General features: G+C 39.6%; 1 protein-coding gene across 2 annotated transcripts in view; it reads right to left on the bottom strand.

Annotated features, from left to right (window-relative positions):
* CREBRF (CREB3 regulatory factor) overlaps positions 1-26,822 on the bottom strand; it is a 59,821-nt gene that overhangs the window by 17,864 nt on the left and 15,135 nt on the right. For both annotated transcript variants that reach the window (XM_061129491.1, XM_061129490.1), the window contains exons 2-7: positions 18,202-18,398; positions 15,590-15,715; positions 13,059-14,145; positions 6,924-7,118; positions 4,879-5,068; positions 3,393-3,466 (exon numbers count right to left, since the gene is read on the bottom strand). In XM_061129491.1, coding sequence (XP_060985474.1) covers positions 3,393-3,466; positions 4,879-5,068; positions 6,924-7,118; positions 13,059-14,145; positions 15,590-15,715; positions 18,202-18,210 — 1,681 coding nt within the window. In that variant the 5' untranslated portion in view covers positions 18,211-18,398. The remainder of the gene's footprint in view (positions 1-3,392; positions 3,467-4,878; positions 5,069-6,923; positions 7,119-13,058; positions 14,146-15,589; positions 15,716-18,201; positions 18,399-26,822) is intronic.

Raw genomic sequence — 26,822 nt, 5'->3', positions numbered from 1 at the left:
AAGACTGGAAAAGAGAAGCATGTAAGACAGACGTGGAAGAGAAAAATGAATGAGAAGGTCCTTTTCCTCTGTGCTAATTGAGAAGAAAATGCACCTAGAGATAAGTTTTTTTCCTACATGAATATATCTACAGGCTTTAAGTTAGCTTCGGAAATAAGAAAAATTAAAGGCCATCAAAAACTCAATTTGAAATAGAGGAACACATTCAGAAATACACATATTCCTGGCCCTTAACCAATTTCCCAATTGTTCCCCACCCCAGAACACAGAAAATATGTGTTCGTGGGCCTGCACATACATATATACAAGCACAAAAATATATGGCCATACAGATGTACATGATTATGGATAAATTTATTAACTGAACGACACACAGTTATATGCCCACATGCATCCAGAGAAAAAGAGACCTAGAAGGGTTCCAGTGACCTACCACATCTCCCTGCATTGTGAGTCAGCCAGGTTCTATTATAAAATGAAATATGAATGCCCGTGACATTGCAATCATTATATATATACTTCAGTTCAGTTCAGTTGCTCAGTTGTGTCCAACCCTCTGTGACCCCATGGACTGCAGCATGCCAGGCATCCCTGTCCATCACCAACTCTCGGAGTTTACTCAAACTCATGTCCATTGAGTCAGTGATACCATCCAACCATCTCATCCTCTGTCGTCCCCTTCTCCTCTTGCCTTCAATCTTTCCAAGCGTCAGGGTCTTTTCCAATGAGTCAGCTCTTCACATCAGGTGGCCAAAGTACTAGAGTCTCAGCTTCAGCATCAGTCCTTCCAATGAATATTCAGGACTGATTTCCTTTAGGATGGACTGGTTGGATCTCCTTGCGGTCCAAGGGACTCTCTAGAGTCTTCTCCAACACCACAGTTCAGAAGCATCAATTCTTTGGTGCTCAGCTTTCTTTATAGTCCAACTCTCACATTCATACATGACTGCTGGAAAAACCATTGCCTTGACTAGATGGACCTTGTTGGCAAAGTAATGCCTCTGCTTTTTAAAATGCTGTCTGGGTTGGTCTAACTTTTCTTCCAAGGAGTAAGTGTCTTTTAATTTCATGACTGCAGTCACCATCTGCAGTGATTTTGGAGCCCCCCAAAATAGTCTGCCACTGTTTCCACTGTTTCTCCATCTATTTGTCATGAAGTGATGGGACTGGATGCCATGATCTTTGTTTTCTGAATGTTGAGCCTTAAGTGTGTGTATATACACACACACACTTACAGAGTTCAAAGTCAAAATGCTTTAAAAAGCAAGAATAGGAAAATGGATCGATCTTTATTCCAACAACTATTGTTTTACCTAATTTGTTTACCTTGATTAGAGCGCCTGTATGGCTGTTAATAAATAATACCATGAGTTCTTTTCACAAGTTGTAAACATCACGGTTGGGAATCCTCTTTCTATCCTCACAAATGGAAACAAGATAATCAAGGCAGTGGATTCAGAAAAACTGCACAACACTTGGATTTCCCAAGTGGCTCAGTGGTAAAGAATCCACTTGCTAAGGCAGGAGACCCGGGTTCAATCCCTCGGTCAGAAAGGTCTCCTAGAAAAGGAAATGGCAACCCACTCCAGTATCCTTGCCTGGAGAATCACAAGGACAGAGGAGCCCGGGGAGTTACAGTCTGTGGGGTCACAAAGAGCTGAATACAACGTAGTGACTGAGCACACACGCGTGCACACTTATTGAGCATTTATGTGCCAGACATCATGCTGGAGTTAAGAAAATCTCTGGAAACAAATAATAATCAATTATTTAGCCACAGTTCCACTTTCAGATACAGCTTAGCCCAACAGCTAACTGACAGTGAAGAGGACAATTTTAAAGGCAAAGGAACATATGAGCTCTTATGACACGAGGCATAAGGAAGAGTAACCAAGCAAGGGGGAGGGAGGGGTGGTCCTTATTATAGAAGATCAAAAGCAGAGCTTCCCCACCCTCTGCTGCTGCTGCTGCTAAGTCACTTTAGTCGTGTCCGACTCTGTGCGACCCCATAGACGGAAGCCCACCAGGCTCCCCCATCCCTGGGATTCTCCAGGCAAAAACACTGGAGTGGGTTGCCGTTTCCTTCTCCAATGCATCAAAGTGAAAAGTGAAAGTGAAGTCGCTCAGTTGTGTCTGACTCAGCGATCCCATGGGCTGCAGCCTACCAGGCTCCTCCATCCATGGGATTTTCCAGGCAAGAGTACTGGAGTGGGGTGCCATGGCCTTCTCCGCCCCACCCTTTAGTTCACTATAAAAAGGTTCCAAGTGTGTGAGATGATGATTTGCTTTCCCTGGTGGCTCAGCTGGTAAAGAATCTGCCTGCAATGCAGGAGACCTGGGTTTGATCCCTAGGTTAGGAAGATCCCCCGGAGAAGGGAACAGCTACCCGCTCCAGTATTCTGGCCTGGAGAATTCCATGGACTATACAGTCCATGGGGTTGCAAAGAGTTGGACACGACTGAATGATTTTCACTTTCATTGTCAACCCACAGGGGCCTCCTCCCATGAGCAGCCTACTCCATTATACTCCAGGATGCCTTAGAGATGACAGTTTCCTGCATGTACCAGGATGTGAACGATCAGAAAGCACTGATCCAAACCAACAGATCCCAAATAAGTACTAAAATGGCTGCATAAGAGGCATCTGGGGTAACATTAAAAAAATATGGATTTCTGGGTTCTACTTGCATAGGTTGTAGTTCAGAGAATCTGGGGAGGAGTCTAGAAATCTGTAGTTTAATATGTACACACAGATGATTCTAATGAGCAATCACATTTGTAAAACACATTTCCAAACTATCCACTCAAAGGTTAAAATATACATTGGTCAATAAAACTGGCTAACTTCACACACAACTGTAAAATTGAAGTCAGAGATTACCATGATCACAAGAGGAGATCTGGCTTGGTGAGCCACAGATAGACACTAAGAGAAGAACATGAATAAATAACAGTATAGCTTACTGAATGGATGAACAAAAAAAAAAGGCTGGCCTGGACTTCCCTGGAGGTACAGTAGACAAGAATCTACCTGCTGGTACAGGGGACACGGGTTTGATCTCTGGTCCAGGGAGATTCCATATGCCGCAGGGCAACTAAAGCCCATGCACAACTACTGAGCCCAAGCTCCGGAGGCTGCGAGTCTCAACTACAGAGCCCACAGGCTGCAACTATAGAAGCCCGTGCACCTAGAGCCTAAGCTCCGTAACAAAAGAAAGCCCGCGGCAGCAACCAGCACCCAGTGCTACCAAAAACAAAGCATTAAATCCAAGAGGCTGGCTGAAAGCTGGGCAGAATACAGGGAAAGCAAATAACAAAACCAAAAATAATAAACAGAGAGCAGTCAGCAAGGTAAATGGAAATTAATCAAATTCATGTAAGAGTAGGCTTACCATATTCTGTGTTGAGGCCCCATAATTTCACTTTATTAGCTTCATACTGTGCTTTTTTCTTTAACCGACAAGCCCTGGGAAAGGAAGGAGCAATTACTTCACTTGTTTTTTTAAAGTGAACATTCAGAATATCCTTTCCGCTGCTGTCATCTTCTATTAGCAACCAAAAAAATCACTGTCTACTGATGTTTACATCAAGGGCCTCAATTACCCAAAACATACAATATAATCATTTATCCAAACTTATTTCTTAAAATTTCACCATTCAAAAAATAAAGCTATGGCTAATATACCAAAATAAACAAAAAGTGACAATCAAGTGTTGTAGAAGATGTGAAGTAAGTGGAACCCTCATATGTTGCTTGAGGGAATGTGGAACATTACATACAGCTACTTTGGAAAATAGTAAATATTTTTTTAATTTACTTCATTACTTTGGAAACAGCTACTTTGGCATTTTCTTATAAACACACTAGGTATTTACCCAAGAGAAATGAAAACTTATGTTCACATAAACACCTGCAAGTAAATGTGTGTATGTGCTCAGTTGCTCTGTTGTGTCCAACTCTTTGAGACCCCATGGACTGCAGCCCACCAGGCTCCTCTGTCCATGGGATTTTTCAGGCAAGAATACCAGAGTAGGTTGTCATTTCCTCCTCCTGGGGGTCTTTCCAACCTAGGGATTGAACCCGCATCTCCTGCACTAGCAGGCAGATTCTTTACCACTAAGCCACCTGAGAAACTCAAGTAAATGTTTATGGTGACTTTATTCGTAACTGCCAAAAATTAGAAACCACTCAACTACCCTTCACCTGGTGAACAGATACACTGGAGTACTAATATATCACTTCAAAGGACTATTACCATCAATAAAGAGTATCAAACTATTACTCCACACAACATGGATGAATCTCAATTTCATCCTGCGTGAAATCAAAGTCAGACTCAAAGGCTGCAGAGAATGATTCCATCTGTATTCTAGAAAGGGCACAACTGTAGGAACAGAAAAATAGATCGGTGGTTGGGAGGAGTCAGGGTAAGAGGAGGAGTTCAGTTTTACAAAGAGGCAAAGGAAATCTTTTAAGGTGATAAAAATGTTCAGTATCTTGATTATGGTTGTGGTTACATAATTGGATGTGTTTGTCCAAAACTCACAGAAGAATACACTAAAAGGGAAGACAAGTAAATTATACCTCAATTAAAAAAACCTGGAGTTGTTGCAAAACAAACAAAAAATAAAGCTACGATAAAATTTTTCATTTTTATACTACAATATAAGGCCATTGAGTTCATTCACTTCTCCCCTTTAAAAACTTATTCCATGAAGCATAAGTACCATCATTTATTTTCAAAGGAAAAATTATAATACTCTCATTGTACTATTTATAAAAAGGATATTTCTGCAAAAATGGCTGAAGGCCATCTACTCTATGAAAGCTCACTTAGTCTAACCTCACCTCCATGAGTGAACATGATTAGCATTTACCTGGAAGCCAGCTTATTTTTCTCCTTCCTTGACCTTGGCCGGGCTGTTAAGGGAAGCTCACTGACTGGTGTCAGATCACTGATCACTTTATTCAGTTTCCGCAGTTCATTGCCTATCTGGAGTAGTTTTTTAGGATTTGGAGTCAGGTCTTCCACATCTGTTCTCCGAGACTTCTTTACTGCATATTTTCCTATAGATGATTTAAGAGAAGTTTAAGTGAGATCATTTTATTTAACAAGAGATACATTTTCTATAGACATTTAAAAATCCATCTCTCTCTTCCCTTTTCTTTTTCAGCATATGAACAATCTACGGAAGGAGGGGTGGACTCCTCTCCTTCCCACCTTGTGACAGCAAGAAATGGAGGTAATATGGCACAACTCTATCCTTTTCCCAATCCTTCTCCATCTTAAGGTTTGCAGCCCCACTATGACAGATTCTTAATTATCTGCATGGAAGTAATAATCAAACCTCAGGACTATAGTGCAAGCTCATTTGCACATAAAAATCAGGGCTAGGATATACTATATGGTCAGGAACAAATTTGGAAATTTTACCCAAACCAAGACGTTTATACCACTATAACTGAAAATTTGTCAGACATACATATTCCTGTGTTGAACTCATAAGTCCAGCAAATGAGGATTGCCTTTTCAGAAACTCTGTCTTCAGTCAGTTTGATAAACAACAGTACAGAAGTGTCAGAAAGACCTTTCCTACCACTGAGGGCAACAGGGATGGCTCTGCCCTCTAATGGCAATACCCTGAACAACTTTCCTAGAACTCATTACATGCTACCTGGGCCTGTTTATTGGACCTGTCTTTTCATTTCTGGCAGAAAACTGATCCCAAGTCAAAACCCTAAGTCTTTCATTCACTGAAAGATAGGAGAATACAGACCTGAGTGCTATGGAAAGGGAAAATGAGGTAGGAATATACTTCTGATACAACATCTGTGTCAAAAATGCTTAGCAACTTAAATCTGTAGCATGAGCGACTACTAAACTTGTTTATTGAGCTTTAGACCTACTGGTGCCCCCCACCTTCTCAGTACAGACTTTGGATTAAGGTAAAAATAAAATTTGTGCAGAAGAAATTCTACTCAATTACACCCTCTTGGGTTCATAGTCGAAATCTGGCCTAAGACCATAAGCTTCTCCTGATTCCTACTGTTTAGTTTCTCCTACTCCATTCCTTTTCTCCACAATTATTCTTCCTTTCCATCCTCTCTTCTCCCACCACAATTTTGATTCCAATCTCCCTGTTTACATTTAGGCCTGGAGACTGAATAAGAATGAAAGACAGAGGTACTGGAGCCCATTCTCTTCCTCCCCAATCCTTCTTTCTTGCTAACAGCAGCTGCAACATGTCAGCAATCAGCAGGCTCCTGGTCATTTCCTGGGTAAGACAGGTAGACTAAGAAGTGACTAGAAATCATTTTTACACAAGCTTTCCTCCTTGTTTAGGTGATGGCTGTTAAAACTGAAAAGAGCCATTCACTAATGAAGAGCAATCACAGCATATAATACAGCAGCTCTATTGCTCCACTCTCCCATTTGTCAGGAGGGGTTGAACCTATGTATAATGTTTAATGATTAAGTATTGTGGTTTACTATCTCTATTTAAAAGTGACTTAAAATATTAGGGACAGATGGTTACTGAGACTGATTATCATGGTGATCATGAAATGAACTGAGAGCCACTCAGTCCTGTCTGACTCTTTGCAACCCCATGGACTGTATAGTCCATGGCCAGAATACTGGAATGGGCAGCCTTTCCGTTCTCCAGGGGATCTTCCCAACCCAGGGATGGACCCCAGGTCTCCCGCATTGCAGGCGGATTCTTAACCAGCTGAGCCACAAGGGAAGCCCTTGTGGTGTTCATGGTACATGCAAATGTCACTATATAATATACCTGAAACTACAATAATGTAATATTGAAAGTCAACTATATTTTAAAAATAAGAAGATATAAACAAAGAAAAAGGAAGGAAAGATGGATGGGAGGGAGGGACACGCACAACATGTATGATCAAAATCTCTTACCATGGTGTAAGCCATTTTTCTGATACATGTTACTTGGCAAGGTCTCTCGGTTCCATTCAGATGGCCTCAGCATCCTCTCTTGCTGTGATGGTGTGAGTTGTTCACTGTACTCCCAGAAGTACCTTCTTTTACCTCTTTTCCGAGAAGTAATTGAAGTCATCTCCTTCAAGTCTTCCACAGAATCATTTTCATAGCCTTAAAAAAAGAAAATGCCCACCCCCCCCCCAACATTTCTTAAGTTCCACAAATTTTAATAAACCAATCAAGAAAAACAAAAAGATTCCTTCTATTTACTACTTGACACATTTCACCTGAAAACATCATTAGCATGTCAAAGATAATAAACCAAATCTGTAAAAATAATATTTAATACAGATATTTCTAACTCATAAAATATTCAGAGATTAATAAACAGAAATAACTACATTGTGTATCTTCCTTAGGTTTCTCTTTGGTTAGTATATGACACTTTTTTTGTATCATCACATAAGATTGAGAGAATAATGAAATCCAGCCACAGGAAGACAACTCAATCTAAAAATGGGCAGACACCTAAATAGACATTTCCCCAAAGCTGACATACAGATGGCCAATAGGCACATGAAAAAGATGCTCAATATCGCTAATTGTCAAAGAAACACAAATCAAAACCACAATGGGTAACACCTCTCACCAGTTAGAATGGCCATCATTAAAAAGTCCAAAAGCAATAAATGCTGGAGAGGACGTGCATGTTGACGGGAATGTAAGTTGGTAGAGTCACTATGGAAAATAGTATGAAGGATCCTTCAAAAACTAGAGTTGCCACAGGATTCAGCAATTCTACTCCCGGGCACATGTCCAAAGAAAAACTCTAGTTCAAAAAGACACACGCACCGCAATGCTTACAGCAGCACTACTTATAATAGCCAAGACTCGGAAGCAACCTAAATGTCCACTGACAGCTGAGTGGGTAAAGAAGACAGAATACTACACAGCCATAAAAAAGAATTAAATCATGCCATTTGCAACAACAAGGACAGAAATAGAGATTATCATATTAAGTGAAGTCTTACAAAGAAAAATAAATACCATATGATATCACTTACATGTGGAATCTAAAATATGATACAAATGAACTTATTTTACAAAACAGACTCACAGACATAGAAAATAAATCTGATTACCAAAGAGGAAAGTGGGGAGAGGAATAAATTAAGAGTTTGGAATTTGTGGAGAGAAACTACTATATATATATAAACAACAACATACTACTGCACAGTAGGGGACTATATACAATATCTCATAATAACCTATAATGAAAAGAATATGAAAAAGATTTTATGTATACATAACTTAATCATTTAGCTGCATACCAGAAACTAACACAACACTGCATAAATCAACTATGCTTCAATTTTTAAAAAAGGAAATACAGTCACAGGAATGTCAAAGTATAATGGTATATATATATATAACTAATGGGTTAACGATGGTACTTAAAGAGACCATACAATTTTTTTTGATGTCTTCTGTCTAATATTTATGCATTTGAAATATTCCCAGACAGAAAGCTGTTGGATTTCTCGGATGGTAACCTACCAGGCAGAATTCTGTAAGGCAATAGTGGTTTTCTTCCTACTTCCCACCCTATCCTTTTTGTAAAAGTACAAGAATGACAGTTCTCACACAAAACATATGCCTATTCTAACTAATATTTTATCAGAAGCAATTTGAATTTACTTCACTTTTTAAGAAGCTATTTTCCCTACTAATAGGAAGTTTCAGAAAATAATTAATTCTGGGGCACTGGAACTACTGGTTTGACCCAATACAGGATGATCTGTAAAACCAAAATACCCTCAGAGCACGTCCATCTTAGAAGTACAAAAGGGCTGTGCACAGAATATGTTGTTTGCTAAGTCACATCCGACTCTGCGACCTCATGGACTCTATGCAGCACACCACGCTCCTGTGTCCTCCACTATCTCCCAGAGTTAGTTCAAATTCATGTTCACTGAGTTGGTGATGCTATGTAACCATCTCATCCTCTGCTATCCCCGTCTCCTTTTGTCTTCAATCTTTCTCAGCATTAGGGTCTTTTTCAACAAGTCGACTCTTAACCATCACGTGGCCAAAGTATTAGAGCTGCAGCAACAGTCCTTCCAGTGAATATTCAGGGTTAGTTTCCTTTAGGATTGACTGGTTTGATCTCCTTGCAGTTCACGGGACTCTCAAGTCTTCTCTAGCACCACAATTTGAAAACATCAATTCTTTGGCACTCAGCCTTCTTTATGGTACAGTTCTCACATCCATATATCACTACTGGAAAAACCATAGCTTTAACTATACCTCCACATAGGCAGATGCACCAAATGAAACACTCCCAACAGTGTCAAAAACTGGTGTCCCACATTTAAGTCCACCCCAGACCAAAGTATAAAGGAAATATTTTCACATGTAACTTTCTCAGGCAACCCATCCCCCCGACACTTTATTTGATATGCTCCTCAGGTGGCCTAGATTTCTGGCAAAACAGTCTCTCTCTTAATGTACTCACATATTTTGTGAGTACTCACAGGTATTTCATCTGAGGCTTCTAAGAATCTTGTAGGAAGAGGTTATTAACCCTATTTACACAAACATGCTCATGGAGGTTTAAGTGATTTGGCAAAGCTGGGACTGGCTCAGGCCCCATGACTCTGGCTCCAATTTGGCTTCTTACTTTCCTGTGCCTATCCACTTGAATGGTCTGAAGAGAATTTTTTCCCATATATATTCCATGTTAAATCCAGTCATTAGGATTTGGACTTCTTCTCTCCTACCCAAATTAGTTATCAGTTTTGCTTAATTCATATGTTCAGCCTTTTCCAAAAAAGTGTTTAAGGGCATCCGTTTTCTTTAATCTAAAATCTTCTAAAGCATAAATTCACAATAATGTGTGTGCACACACATTACATACACACAAAGGATTTGTTCAAGTCTTTCAATTTAAAGACTACTGTGATCAAGTAGCATGCAGAAAAGTTATTCAATATATTCCTAGATCACTGGTCTTGCATTTAAGATGATTAAGTATTTCTCAAAGTGTGTTCTTAGGAACACTATTACTATAAAATATGCCCTCAATCCCAAGTGAGTTCTGTGGTCAAATAAATTTTAAGAAACACTCATCTTGCTTCTCTCTCTTGCCAAGTCACAGTACACATAAGATCAGAAGACCAAGAAATCCTAACAGTAAATAAACCCACTAAACTAGAATCATGTCAATTCTGTTTACCTCTGCATAGCCAATAATCTAGCATACACAGTGTCTAACACAAGATAGGTATTATCCTCCCCACCTTTTTTTTAAAACAAATCAGTGATTTGTTTAATGTACAAATGCACATTTCCCATGGAGATTTTTCTATTTTCTTTCCATTTGATGGATCACCATATTGATCTAATTCATTCCTTCCTGACACAATTACCAAAAGGCAGTCAAAAAGGTGACATACATAGACGCCTAAAATTCTGATCACACATCTTTGATTAGTGCAGGTTACTGCCGTTAAGCTGGTAAAGCCAATCATGAAAATGTTTGATAGGAATTACAAATTAAATTCTCATTCTGGGGGCCTAAATCCTAGCCTTACAACCATCTAATTCCATGACCCCAAACAGTTGTTGCCTGTCCTCAGGATAGGCTCTATTAAGACTTAGGAGCAAGTCCAGAGTAGGGACTGAAACTCCATTTTACACCTTTCCTGGAGCTTTGCAGACTCAGGCACTGTTGTAGCCAACTGCCAAGAAACAGCATCAAGGGAGCGAGTCATCACAAAAGGGCCTTTGTACACTGTCTGCTGCAAATTAAACCAATCAACCCACTCTAAAACTAGCACTCTGAAGAAACTATAACCATCCCACTTTTCTGCTTCAAAGAATTTCTTCTTGCTTCTCACCAATTCACATTTGTATTCTTAAAGTTGCCTGTTTAGCTCTTTTTTCCAAGAAGGGAAATTTTCATTAGCAAATGTGAATAAATCCCCAAAATACCACAAAATATCACTGATTTGAGGTTAAAGCATTTCATTTGTTGACATTTGTGAGAAACGTCCAAGTAATCCTAACCAAAGAGGTTTTACTTCAAGTCAACTGGAAGTGAGTGAATTAAATGCCATCCAAACATTTAGCATTGTTAAACAGCACCAAGAGGAAGGATTCACCTTGCCAAGTGCCAGCTAATGCATCTCTGTTTTAAAGCAGTGTTGGCTGCTTAACACCAACAAACTCGCAAAATCAGGGTTCTCCTACCAGGTCAGGGCAAGAGAATATGGCGGGACAGAAAAACACCAGCTGTAACAAGGTTTACCCTTCCCTACAAGAGTCAAAAGACTGAGAAAATGGACATGTAGGCCAAGTTATGAAGTGGTTTCTCTTCATGGACCTACTCATCTCTCAACACATTTATCCAGGTGAAACCAAGTCAAAAGATCAAGGATGAACTTAAACTGGAGTTAAAAGTCAAAGAAAAATGGGAATTCCCTAGTGGTCCAGTGGTTAGGACTCCATGTTCTCACTGTCAAGGGCCCAGGTTCCATGCCTGGTCAGGGAACTAAGATCCCGTCCAAAAAAAAAAAAGTCAAAGAAAAGCAAACCTAAAGCCAGAAGTGGGATAAACAGCATAGTCCTTGCCCGTCTTGACTGGTGATGGCAGAATTTCTCCCTCAGGAATATTTAAATATTTATAAGGAATATTTATACATTCCTTTTAGTGTCAACTGGTAAAGAAATTTTTCTTCTCTACACTTTCCATTTCTTAGTTATTACTCCTTGTCTCGATCCATCCCCTCCCTCCTACCCTAATTCTAAATATGGGATTCAAAACAACAGGGCTGATCCTGTCAGGCTGTAAGGACCACTAACAGCACTCTGGTCTCCCCATGGGAGGGCGCTACATAACTTACCACTAACTGCAAAGACAACTCGCCTTCAAACAACTCAAAGCAGATTCAATAACTGGCTGACAGTAAAGTTTTCTTGCTAAGTAGAAAGGACAACTGGTTCTATCGAGACTATACGGAGTTCTAAAGTAAACCAAATGAAATGCATAAACTCGGTTCCTCCACAGCAAAGTACCTTTTCCTTACTTGAAACTACACCCAAGCCAAACAATTTAGTTGTATCAAATGCATAAATCTAAGCATTTATGCAACAGAAAAATTTCACTAAGAGGAAAGTCTCTCAGCAATAATATGCTTCACTGGCCACAATATAGCTACTGCTGCACCTTCTATGGCTGAAAAACCTTTCTGAAGATTAAATATCAATGCTTATATTACCCAAAATTCCAACAACAAAAGGGCTCACTTTGACAATTCATAAAGTTTTTAATAACTTGGTCTTTTATGTAGAAGTTATAGTATCAACATTATTTTTGAAGAATAACTTTCATTTAAATGTGAAGATCTTCACCTCTTTGTGAATTTTTAACTCTGTGCCACTTGGCAATACCATTTTCATAAAAAAAAACTGCATGAGCCAACAGTGACAAGAGCCCAACCATGTACATGCTGAAGTGAACCAGTTCCCCACAGGTTTCATTTTCTTTTTCCCTTTTATTTATAATATGCTGTATATAAACAGAGCAGAGACTCCTTCATGCTCATTAAATTAAAGCATGTATTTTTCTTCAATGGAAAAATACTGTGCAAATGAAAGATGCAGCAGACACAAAGAAAAAGCTGTCTTTTACATTATTCATTGAACAGGCTTTGTTGGTTATTAGGCATGAGTAATATAAACCATCATCACTTGATTCATCATTCTTGGGATTTCAAACTTACCTTAAGTCTAACAGAGGGACAAAGGCAGAAATAGGAATATTTTTAAACCAACCAAGTTTGGCATCTTTGCACAGCTGCTAAAAGAGTGACTTTTGGCAGGTCACTTAACATAAGATTAATTAAGAAAGAGCCCTCAAGGGACTAGTATATGAACCACACATGAGCAAGAATGATTATTTTAAAACTGTTTGAATAGATAAAAACAATTATATATCCAAACCAAGATACTAAGTCATTTAATCTCCAAACTCAGACAAAGAAAGCCCACAGCAAAACTTTCTATTTCAAGAGAGTAGGAAACAGTTTGGTAAGCCTCCAAATATAATACCTGGTTCAGAGAAAGTGTCACTAATGTCATCATCCTTGTCATCTTCATAATCCTCTTCCTCTTCTTCCTCTTCCTCGTTTTCAGAAAGTTCATGCTCGCTGCCAAATCCTTCATCATGGTCCTCATCATCAACATCCTCCTCATCCTCCTCATCTTCTTCAGGACTGCATTTGGTTGGCTGTTCACCCAAGTTGTCAGAGACAAAAAGGGAATAATTGTGCTCTTCTTTTTTCTGGGATGAATCTGAGACCGATGTGCTGGCAGAAAGGCTGCTACTCTCTCCTGCTGCAATTGCCCCAGGCCCCTCCTGAGGCAGGGGACTGAGTAAAAGTTCCTGGGTTTCTTTAAAAGGCAAAGCTGGAGTGGCATGACCCTGCAGAGGCTCCGTCCCTTTTTTCTCTGGTCTCTTGGCTACTGCACCGCAGTAGCAGGTGTTTTCCTTTGCTGCATCTGCATGAACCTGGCTCAAGAGAGGCCGGCTCTGCTGCACTGGGTTGATCTTTACCTTTGCCTTTTTTACATAGTCTTTACATTCAACATGAAAGTTCACTTTTTCATTATGATACATGTTGGTCTTCACCATGATTTGTGTGCTTGAAGTGGGTTTACTTGCTTTTTGGACACAGTCTGACAAAGGGACCTCAGCCTGAAGAGTCTTAGAAGAACACACAGGGGCAGCTGCTCTGCTTGTGATCTTTTTACCAGGGAATGAAGAGGCCAAGGGATTTTGTTTGACACTGAAAAGTGAATCAGGGTAATAAAGGGAATCAGAAACAGACTGAGAGTCCTCGCTATTAAGCTGGGCCAGAGTTGGAGTTTTACTTATGACCTCTTCATCTTGGTAAGGGCTAGAAAAGTCATCAAGACCCAAGTAATCCACTTCTTTTGTTCCCCAGATGTCACAGCTGGTTAGTTTGGTGTACTTCGTTAAGTCTTCACAGTATGTATCCCACTGTTCCCAGTTTGAGGTTAAAGCACCCTCATTATCCAGGACATCTGTGAAAGACTCCAGATTTTCAATGTCTTTGCAGTCCTCCAAAGAAAGGAAGTTGTCTCTAGGATTCTGTTGGTAGTTCATCTCTCTATCCTGAGAAAGGTTTAAAAAAAAAAAAATCAAATACCATATTTAAGGAAAAAAATTAATAAACTATAGCCTCACTTTCCTATATCAGGTAAACAGTACTCAACCTTTGGTCAGTTTTAAGATAAAGATTACTTACATGTCAGTCTACCAATCCACTTAGTATCATTTCCTTGGGCAAGGAAAAAACACACAGAGGGAAACTATGTCCCCTGAGAAACTTATGTATTGGTCAAGGGCTCTTGAACTTCACTACAAACACTCTTCCTGAGAAAGTATACATTTCCTGATCTTTAACTCAGAAAGGATTTGGAGATCTTCTTAGAAACAAGCTTCGTTTATAAAGCAAACAATAAAGGCCTTTCCTTCATCATAGAAGAATCTGTCCTCCTAAAGTCAGAACTTAAACACAGAGTGAAGAGCAATCCAAAGAGAGTTGAAACTCAGCCACAGAAAGATAAAATCTTTGGAAAGAACTTGTAACAACTCTTGGGCTTGGGGAATAAAATACTCCTCTCATGACTACTGTACTTCTTATGAGTAGAGATATGATTTTTAAAATGTCAGTACGACTATGCAGCCATTAACAAGAATGCACGTAAGCTCTAATGTATAAGGATGAAAGGCCACTTACCACATGTTATGTTAGAAAGAGTTAAGTTACAGAACACTCTATTTATAATATGTCATACAATTTAAAATATTCATATATTAATTTATTATTAATTACACATGAATAGAAAAACTCTGGTGATCTTAATTACCTTTAGGGAGAAGGTTTGGTGGGTGGAGGCTCAGTAAGAAAATGAGGAAATTTTCAGTTTTCCACTTTAAGTTTTTGCTCTGTATCAATTTTTCCATTTGTCTGCTTTGTTTTTTCCTTTTGCTTGCATATGTGTCTCTGTGTGTTTTACCAGTTTTACTGACATAGAGTTTACATACCACAAAATTCACCTCTACGAAGTGTACAACTCAATAGTTTGTATAAATTAACAGATTTGTGTCAGCTTTCCAGTTTTTATATACCTATGCTGCTTAAGTTGCATGTAATTTAAATTATTCTTAAGTGTCTATTTACCTCAAGAATAAATGATAAGTATATTCAGATATTGTTTGGAATTGCTATTTTTGCCTCACATTCTCTGCAGTACATGCCTTGCTCCATGTTATCATTCCTAAATATCCCAGCTGAAAAATCTTTTAACTGTTAGGCTAAAAGATGTCTTCTCATCCTCACTGTCAAAAACTAGATCTAAGGATGTTTAGATAATCTTTCCTCCTACTATTTTCAATGGGTTCATACATCCTGCTAAAATACTAGGACTGATACTAAAAAGCATTAAGTTTGGCCTAATTACATTCTTTTCTTTTTAGGCCTTTATAAATAAAAAACTATACAATACCTTTACCCCAAATTGATTAAAGCAGAATCCAAGAAAATGTTACTTACCAGTTCATACATGAAATCTGGATCTGAACTGTTTGCTAAGAGATCTGTGCTCATCAGAGTCTGTTCTGAAAAGGTGTGGCTTCGAAAGGCATCCCCAAAAGGCGGATCCATTCCGCTTACACTAGGCTACAACAGAGTGATTTTCATTTTGCAAAGTTAATGACTACTTCAAGGCCAATTTATTACATACAAGACCCACCACTATACCTACTAAGTAATTATTTTCAGAACAATTTTGTATTTTTTTCCTGCCTAACATTAAAATTACACTAAAATGCATTAAACGTAAGAAAAGGAACAGAGTGGCAACTGTTAATAGTACCTAATTTCTAAAAGCTAGTTTATTTAGCCCCTGGAGTCCGGAGAAGGCAATGGCACCCCACTCCAGTACTCTTGCCTGGAAAATCCCATGGATGGAAGAGCCTGGTGGGCTTCGGTCCATGGGGTCGTTACGAGTCGGAAACAACTGAGCTACTTCACTTTCACTTTTCACTTTCATGCATTGGAGAAAGAAATGGCAACCCACTTCAGTGTTCTTGCCTGGAGAATCCCAGAACGGGGAAGCCTGGTGGGCTGCCGTCTTTGGGGTCACACAGAGTCGGACACGACTGAAGTGACTTAGCAGCAGCAGCAGCCACCCCCAGAGTCTGCGCACAGTACCCTAATGAGTACTTTTATTTATTAGCTATATAACATGTCTTCAAATCCACCTCTAACAACACTAGCTGTTCTAACTCCACAAAGTGAAGGATCCCCTGCCATTTCCTGGAGTCAGCAGAGGCAGCAAGACAGTCTCACTCTACACTCCTCAATGAATTCAATATCTTATTTCCCCAAACAGGCAGAAGACCATTTGGGCATCTCTAGTCCAAAAATGCCTCCAGGAATGTGATGGAGATAGGATGAGCCAAATATCAAAACATCTGCTGAGTCAGGCCAGTAACTGGGACATGAACTCCGTAGCCTTAATCCTGATCCCTAAGAAGGGTACAATTTCTATGGCAAATAAGAAAGGGAGAAAAAAAGGACTCAGCATCCAGAGTTAACGCTCCTTCTTTTCTCTCCATCCCACCTTTCCCATTTCAGTATCTATACAAATCACTCCAGTGTGAAATTCGGGCTAACACTCCTAAAAAGTGGCCCAAACAAGTCAAAGTCCTTACTTTGAAATCTAACTTGGATAAAGGAAGAAGATGGGAAAGAATAAAAATTCCCTCTTTACCTTTTTGTTCTTTTCCAAGTTACTGTCAAAACTTTTAAAATTTATATTATAGTCTACTTGCTGATATTTCTCTATTCATATACATATACTTTCTACCTAACACTGACTGACCCATTTTTACACACTTTTTCATCATGTTTTTCTTTATGGGTATGTCTCATCCCAAGGGCTTCCCTGGTGGCTCAGCTGTAGAGAATCCGCCTACCAATGCAGGAGACGTGGGTTTGATCCTAGGGTTAGGAAGATTCCCTGGAGAAGGAAATGGTAACCCACTCCAGTATCCTTGCCTGGGAAATCCCATGGACAGAGGAGCCTCCTGGGCTACAATCTACAGTGTTGCAAAGAATCAGACACAACTTAGCAACTAAACAACTTCCCATCCCATTCTTTTGTTTCTAATTTTCTGCAACCTGTTGGGCTGCAAGCTCAAAATAAGTGTTTTATGGACCTAACTTCAAGTATTCAATAAACAGCAAATGAAACTGTGAATGAGAAAGAGCTCCAAACAGGTATCTGTAGTCCACTTGGTTTAGTGCTTGGGGTGGAGATAGGCCACTGGTCCACAAATCCTCTTTCTTCCTTCACTGCCTACTGGACCATCTCAGAAAGTTGTTGATTTCCTGTGCTCAAGGCACAGTTCTGCCTGGCCCCACATAAAGTCACCTTACAGTCCCTGCCCTCTCATTATTTCTAGGTTTTTCACCAGCACAAAAAGGGAAAGGATAAGAGCTAACCACTGGAGGGGGAAGGGAGGACGTTTGGACATGCAGAGCAGGGAATACGAGGACTTCATTTATTCTTTCAGTGATTGCCTCAAACCAGTAATTACCATAACATGGTCATTCTTAGACATGTTTTGTGGGAGGGGTGTGTGTGTGTGTGTGTGTGAGAGAGAGAGATATATATACATATAGGGGTAGGTGTGTGTATGTGTGAGAGATGTGTGTGTGTGTGTGTGTGTCTGGGAGATATATATATATATATATAGGGGTAGGTGTGTGTATCTGTGAAAAAGACATTGCAGTCCCTCACCATTTCCTCCTAACTGAATCCAATGGGCATGAAGAGAGAGGAACAATGGGAAACAAGATGATACAGGGGAATGAAATGGGCTTTCTGTGGCAGATTAATTTTCTAGGGAGTTGGTGTAGCCCCCATAAAAGTCAGCACTTCTGTCACCCTTTAACCAATTTTTCATTCACATTGTTCCATGTGTCAAGCTCATTAAATTTCAAAGCTGTGGCAAAGGAAGGATATATATTCAAAACCAGCTGAAAGCAGAAGCAAAATGTCTAAAAAGTAGTACAGAGTTGTATTAAGATTCAGAGAACTTACAGAACTGCCTGCAGTGGGAAAACATAAAACTTTGCACCTACTCTGTATGATTTACCTGAGGCATTTCCAAGCCCAGATCCTGTGAGTCTGATCCCAAACTTCTTTTTTTTCTCGTTTGTAAATTCCTTTCCAGCTTTACTTTTATTTCAAGACCAAAGATGATTATCACAATAAACAGCAGGTTTCCCAGGATGCCTTCAATTCAACTCCTTGGATCACTTGTTTTTTTTTTCTTAATAATTCTGTGCGAATCTGTCAAACAACACAAAGTAACTTCACTGAAAAGGCCACTAAAAAACAAGTTGACCTTTCAAAAAAGACATTAACAAAGAACACTTTAAAGAAATCAGCACTGTAATTTTAATATTAAGAATGTGGCTGTTTTTAGTACCAACTATACTGAAATTCAACATTTGTCCCTTTGTTTCTGTAACAGGATTGGTCAATAACCAATTGGCACCGTTAAAAAAAGAAAAAACAAATGTTAATAAAATGAACACAGGCCCATTTTTCCTGTGATCTAAAAATGCATTTTACTTAGTGTTAAAATAAAACCCCCATTCACTTTATGCTTTATATGAGAAAACATAATGTATCAACAACTCCATCTACTGTATAATCAATACTAAGTGAATCTACATTTTATATCCCTCATAAATCTACTGGAACAATGAATATATAATCCAGAATTTAACATATCCTCTACATTAAATAGGGGTTTCCCATGTGGCTCAGTGGTGAAGAATCCGCCTGCCACAGGAGACACAGGTTCAATCCCTGGGTGGGGAAGATCCCCTGGAGTAGGAAATGGCAACCACACCAGTATTCTTGCCTGGAAAATCCCATGGATGGGGGAGCCTGGCGGGCTATAGTTCATGGGGTCGCAGAGTTAGACATAAAAGAGTACGCATGCACACACACTACATTAAATAAAATCACATTCATAAAGGCATATGCAAATTATTCTTTGAGTTATAAGTGAAAGCTGTCCTTGAAGTAAGAATTATTCAAGTTTTGAATATGTGTATGTTGAGAGGGAAAACAGGAGTAAGTACTACTTTGCAGAGTGGTTTCAAGGGTTAAACTAAATGACTTCAAATCACCTGGCAAAGGGTCTTCAATGTGGTAGAACCTGACAGGTTAGTTCCCTCTTCCCTCCTCTGTGAAGGCTTTAATCAAGAACTAAACAGCTACACCTAATTCATCATCTCTTCCTGGACAAGTGGTGCTCAAAGTGTGATCCCAGAACCAGTAGCATCAGTATCCATCCACCTGGAAATTTGTTAGAAGTGCAATTCTTGGGCTCTAGCCCAGATCCACCAAGGCAGAAACTGTGAGGATAGAGCCCAGGAAAGTGTTTCAACAAGCCCTCAGGATGACTCTGCTCCTCCCTAAAATGTGAGAACCTCTGTTTTAAACTGAATTCCTTGCTCTCATTCAGTCTAGATGCAGTATCATTTCTTTGATGCAGAGTGCCAATTTAAGCTAGGCTGCCCTCTGTAGTTAATACATTTTCTGGCCTAGAGCTTTACAGTGGTAAATATCAACTTCAGAGACCTCTTACTAAACAAATAAGTGAGACGCAACAACGACTCAATAACTGTTCTACTCAGTTGCACTGGTATTTAAATTGACTACCATCTACATTTCCGAGATCTTTGTTGGGCTCTTCTCTCTAGTTGGCTGTCATTCCCAGTGCACAGTTCTTGGCCTAGGAAATACCTTCAAGTGCTCAATCTGGGCCTAGAAACAGCATTAACTATGCATCTCAATCCAGGGCTACAGTTTAAATGGACTGATGCCGGCTCGCGCCAAAGGCCAGTTCTGGCCCAAATGCCCTTTATGTGGCTTCATGCCTTGAACCTACTGCTGATACGCAGTCTCAGTCCCAACTCTTCCCCTGACTCTGTGTGAAACAAGGTCAGCTGTCTTTTCCAGATCTATTACACAGATCCCCCTCCCCGCCAAAACACAAAGCATTCAAGTGATGCATTCAACAAGGTGGACTAGTTTGTGTGTCTGTGCGTTAGCTGCTCAGTCGTGTCCAACTCTTTTGTGACCCCATGAACTATAGTCCGCCAGTCTCCTCTGTCCATGGAATTCTCCAGGCAAGAATACTGGAGTGGGTTGCCATCCCCTTCTCCAGGGAATCTTCCTGATCCAGGGATCAAACCTAGGTCTCCTGCATTGCAGGCAAATTCTTTACCATCTAATCCTGGTCTATAAGCTGGGTCTGGGAGGAAAGTTTGATACTCTTCTAAAACCTCAAAGTTACCCTTTCTAGCAACAGGGTTGAAGGCTCACGAAGATGTTCAGTTCTCATCAAGACATATTTACTGGCATCTGTGATAAACACTATGTACCAACAGTGTGGTTTGGCATTTACTACAGACACCATGTACCAAGAGCGTGGAAACACTGGACAAAAAAAGGCTAAGTTCCAGTCACAGCTCTCACTTGAAAACTCTACAACACTGGGTAGATCAATCTTTCTAAACTTCGTTTTCCTCATTTCTAGAAAGTAAGCAATATTATTCCTGGCTACCAAATTTTCTAAGCCATAAAAATTCCTTTTTTTTTTTAAAACCACCTGAGCCACCATTTGTTGGGCTCTTTCACCATCTGAGCCACCAGAGAAGCTATAAAACTCCCGCACAAACATTCCTTTAAAATGTTACTTTAAACACATGGCAACAGAACAAACTTGTCAATGCAGTTAGCAAAAAGAGCACTGGTTTGGGAGACAAGAGGCTTGGATTCCAGTTTCGATTCCATAATTAAATAGGAGAGTGACCAAGATGGCGGAGTAGAAGGAACCTAAATCCACCATCTCTCATAAGCACACCCAAATCACAACAATCTGCAGAACAAACACTATTGAAAAAGACTGAAATCTATCAGAAAAATCCTCAACAGCTAAAGACATAAAGACAGAAAGCCACAATGAGATCAGTACAAGGAGCAGACTTGCTATATAATCGAATTCTGTATCCCTGAGGTTGGCAAACCACAGACTGGAGAATGGTTACATCACAGAGATTCCCCCACAGGAGTGAGAGTTCTAAGCCCCACACCAGGGACCCCAGCCTTGGGATCTGGCAGCAGGTAGAGGAGCCACTAGAGCATTTAACTTTGAAAGCCAGCAGAGTTTAACTGTAGAAGCTTCCCAGGGAAATAGAGAATTCACTCTTAACGGATGCATTGCTGTTATTGTTGTTCAATCGCTCAGCCACGTCCAACTCTTTGCCACCCCATGGACTGTAGCATGCCAGGCTTCCCTGTCCATCACCAACTCCTGGAGCTTGCTCAAACTCATGTCCATTGAGTCAGTGATGCCATTCAACCATCTTATCCTCTGTTGTCCTCTTCTCCTCTGGCCTTCCGTCTTCCCCAGCATCAGGGTCTTTTCCAATGAGTCAGTTCTTCGCATCAGGTGGCTAAAGTATTGGAGCTTCAGCATCAGTCCTTCCAACGAGTATTCAGGATTGACTTCCTTTAGGATTGACTGGTTTGACCTCCTTGCAGTCCAAGGGACTTCTCAAGAGTCTACTCCAACACCACAGTTCAAAAACATCAACACCACAGTTCAAAAATACCAATTCAAAGAACTGGTGCTCAGCTTTCTTTATGGTCCAACTTTCACATCCATACATGACTTCTGGAAAAACCATAGCTTTGACTAGACGGACCTTTGTCAGCAAAGTAATGTCTCAGCTTTTTAATATGCTGTATAGGTTTGTAATAGCTTTTCTTCCAAGGAGCAAGTGTCTTTTTATTTCATGGCTGCAGTCACCATCTGCAGTGATTTTGGAGCCCAAGAAAATAAAATCTGTCCATTGTTTCCCTATCTATTCGACATGAAGTGATGGGACCAGATGCCACGATCTTAGTTTTTTTAATGCTGAGTTTTAAGCCAGCTTTTTCACTCTCCTCTTTCACCTTCATCAAGAGGCTCTTTAGTTCCTCTTTACTTTCTGCCATAAGGGTGGTATCATCTGCATATCTGAGGTTGTTGATATTTCTCCCGGCAATCTAGTAGTAGAAAACTACTAGAGCTCATCCATGAATTTGGTAAAGTTGCTGGATACAAAATTAATATACAGAAATCTGTTCCATTTCTGAATACTAACAAAGAAATATCAGAAACAGAAATTAAGGAACTAACCCCATTTACAATCATGCCAAAAAGAATTAAATACCTAGGAATAAGCCTACATACGGAGACAAAACACCAGTACTCCAAAAACTATAAAATGTTAATGAAAGAAACTGAAGATGACACAGATGAAAAAGACATATATACCATGTTCTTGGACTGGAAAAATCAATATTATTTAAATGACCATACTATCAAAGGCAATCTACAGAATTCAAAGAAATCCCTATCAAATTCACAGAACTGGAACAAAAAAAATTTTTTTTAATCTGTCTGGAAACACAGAAGACCCTGAGTAGCCAAAATAATCTTGAGAAAGATGAATGGAGCTGGAGGAATCATACTCTTCAGACTCTTCATACTCTTCTACTTTAAAGTCACAGAAATCAGAACAGGATGGCACTGACACAAAAACAGACACACAGATCAATGGAACAGGATAGAAGGCCCAGAAATAAACCCACACACTTATGGTCAGTTACTCTATGACAAAGGAGGCAAGGACATACAATGAAGAAAAGACAGTCTCCAAGCAGTGCTGTGAGATCTGTACACTTCATGTAAAAGAATGAAATTAGAACATTCTAATGTTCTAATGTTAGAGAAAATTCTCTAACACCACATACAAAATAAAACTCAAAATGGATTAAAGACCTAAATGTTAAGACCAGATATTATAAACTCCCTAAAGGAAAACATAGGCAGAACACTCTGACATAAATCACAGTGATTTTGGGGGGGATTCATCTCCTAGAGTAATGGAAATAAAAACAGAATCTGCCTGTCGATGAAGGCACTGCGGAAGAGCCTCTGGTTCAATACTTGGGTTGGGAAGATCCCCTGGAAAAGGAAATGGCAACCCACTCCAGTATTCCTGTCTGGGAAATCCCATGAACAGAGAGGAGCCTGGCGGGCTACAGTCCATGAGGTCACGAAGACTCGAACACGCCTAGACGACTGAGGGCACACACAACTAAACTTAAGAGCTTCTGCACAGCAAAGGAAACCATAGACAAAACAGACAACAGAGGAGCTGGGAGAGAACATTTGGAAACAATGCTATCAACAAAGGATTCATTTCCAAAATACAGAAACAGCTCATACAGCTTACTATCCAAAAACAAACAACCCAATCAAAAAATAGGCAGAAGATCTAAATGGACATTTCTCCAAAGAAAACATACGGCTAGCCAAGATGCACATGAAAGATGCTCAATGTTGCTAATTATTAAAGAAATGCATATCAAAACTACAATTAAGTATCACTTCATGCCAGTCAGAATGATCATCATTAAAGAAATCTACAAACAATAAATACCAGCGAGGGTATGGAGAAAAAGGAACTCTCATATATTGCTGGTGGGAATGTAAACTGGTGTAACCATTATGGTGATTGGCATGGAGGTTCCTTAAAAAACTAAAAACAGAGTAATCATATGATCCTACAATCCCATTCTTGGGCACATATCTGGAGAAAACTCTAATTTGAAATATACATGCACCACAACATTCACTGCATGACTATTTACAGTAGTCAAGACATGAAGGCAACCTAATGCCCACTGACAAGAGGAATGGATAAACAAGATGTGGTATACAATGGAATATTACTCAGCCATAAAAAAGAAAGAAATGATGACATCTGCAGCAACATCAACAGACTTAGAGATTATCATATTAAGTGAAGTATGCCAGATAGAGAAAGAAAAACTGTATGATATAGCTTATTTCTGGAATCTAAAAAAATTACACAAATGAGCTTATTTACAAAACAGAAATGAACTTACAGACACAGAAAACAAGTTTTTGGTCACCAGAGGGAGGTGGAGGAGATGAATTAGCAGTCTGTGATTAACATATACACTATTATATGTAAAGCAGATAACAAGGACCTACTGAAGAGCACAGGGAACCATGCTCAGCATTCACCATAACCTATAAGGGGAGAGAACCTGAAAAGGAACACATGTATGTGTGTGTGTATATACATACACATGTGTGTATAACTGAATCTCTTTGCTGTACACTTGAAACTAATACAGTACTATACATTAACTATATTTGAATTTTAAAAAACCTAAACAGCCTTACGAATCAGAATAAAGTTGCTATTTCTCATCTCCCAGACTGAGGAATTACAATTATTCTCTCTTAATTATGTAATAGAGATGTTATGAGAATTAAATGATATATTAAGATGTAGTAATGAAATAGATCTGAAAGGTGATTATCATCAATAGGTATATTTTGCCAATGCATTATTTTCTCCCACAGCTAGTCCAGCTCAGAAACTCAATATCTGTGACAGCTGTTAGCAACAAGTCTGTATATTTTAAAGACACCAGTTTCCCCCCACCCCCAAAAAAGACACCAGTTCCCAAAGACAGGGTATCCACTATGCAGAGAATAGAGCTCGTTCTCCTGGGATAAAGGTCTTTAGTTGCTTCTCCTAGTCTCTTAGGCGGCAGCAAACAGGATGAGACGTGGGTGTTTCTACCCCAAGCAGTAGGACCTTTACAATGACAATAAACTCACCCAATCTCTAAAACTGATGACTCAAGCTCACAATACCAACTATTCTCATCCCCAACATTTTGCACCCATTTCACAGAAATGCTTGGTACTGTTCCAAACATTTATTATGAAACAACCAAGAAGAGACAAACTCCCCACCCAAAACTGCAAGAGAAAAAAAAGAATAAGGGCTTCTATAGCAGTTACCATTAAACAGAATCTTCCATAATGACACACTGCTCCAAAACTATCTCCTATCCCAAGGAGTCATATACAAAAGGCACATTAGATGGCCAAGCAACACTGAGGAGGAAGGTGTAGTAACATGCTTCTGGGGGAAGCCTTCACACTTCTGTGAGCTCAAGAATACCCATATTTTACTCAAAGTTTTTGATATGTAAAAAGTTCATGATCATTTCCAAATGTTTGACCTGGGGAATATTTGTTCTTAAGAATTTTAAACAGTTACTCAACAGAAGTGTTGTGAGGTTAGGAAAATATCATGTTAAAGCTGTTATACTGCCTTTATGCAGAATCTCTTGGAAACTTTAAGATGCTAGGTTCTAATGTGCATTATAAATCACCAATAGGTGAACAGAGCAGATCTCATTTCTCAAACTTATTTGATCATAAAATCCTCCACCCTGCCCTCAAGCTGACCTCAAGGACTGGTGGTTACGCCAGAAAGAAACAAAAACCCAACAGTGACAGCTAGGGGAAAGGCTAAATTAATTCCTCTAGTTATTACTTCCTCATTCACAGCTCTAGCTTACTAGTCCCCAATACAGTTTTATGAGTCTTTCAAGAGAGAGGACTGTGGTCCATCAGAAATAATATTTACCAACAGATTTTCTGTACTTGGGCTCATTCAAGACTATTCAACAAGAGTTCCTAGGTGCAGGAAGATACTTCAGTAACAGAGAACTACTTCTCTAAAGCATCATCCTAAAAAATGATGCTGCGAAAGTGCTGCACTCAATATGTTAGCAAATTTGGAAAACTCAGCAATGGCCACAGGACTGGAAAAGGTCAGTTTTCATTCCAATCCCAAAGAAAAGCAATGCCAAAGAATGTTCAATTACCACACCATTCCACTCATCTCACATGCTAGCAAAGTAATGCTCAAAATTCTCCAAACGAGGCTTTTGACAGTACGTGAACCGAGAACTTCCAGATGTTCAAGCTGGATTTAGAAAATGCAGAGGAACCAGAGATCAAATTGCCAACATCCACTGGGTAATCCAAAAAGCAAGAAAGTTCCAGAGAAACATCTACTTCTGTTTTATTGACTACACCAAAGCCTTTTGACTGTGTGGATCAAAAAAAACTGCAGAAAATTCTTAAAGAGATGGGACTACCAGACCACCTGACCTGCCTCCTGAGAAATCTGCATGCAGGTGAAGAAGCAACAGTTAGAACCTGACATGGAACAACGGACTGGTTCCAGATTCGGAAAGAAGTACATCAAGGCTATATTGTCACCCTGCTTATTTAACTTCTATGCAGAATATATCATGCGAAATACCGGGCTGGATGAAGCACAAGCTGGAATCAAGATTGCCGGGAGAAATATCAATAACCTCAGATATGCAGATGACCACCCTTATGACAGAAAGTGAAGAGGAAGTGAAGATCTCTTGATGAAAGTGAAAGAGAGAAAAAACTGGCTTAAAACTCAACATTCAAAACACTAAGATCATGGCATCTGGTCCCATCACTTCATGGCAAACAGATGGGAAAACAATGGAAACAGTGACAGACTTTATTTTCTTGGGCTCCAAAATCACTGCAGATGGTGACTGCAGCCATGAAATTAAAAGACACTTGCTCCTTGAAAGAAAAGCTATGACCAACATAGACAGCATATTAAAAAGCAGACACATTACTTTGCCAACAAAGGTTCATCTAGTCAAAGCTATGGTTTTTTCCAGTAATCACGTATGGATGTGAGTTGGACCAAAAAGAAAGCTGAGCACCAAAGAATTGATGCTTCTGAACTGTGGTGT

The sequence above is a fragment of the Dama dama genome, chromosome 25, assembly GCF_033118175.1.
Source record: "Dama dama isolate Ldn47 chromosome 25, ASM3311817v1, whole genome shotgun sequence".
Classification (NCBI taxonomy): Eukaryota; Metazoa; Chordata; class Mammalia; order Artiodactyla; family Cervidae; genus Dama; species Dama dama.
This window is presented reverse-complemented; position numbering and strand designations above follow the sequence as displayed.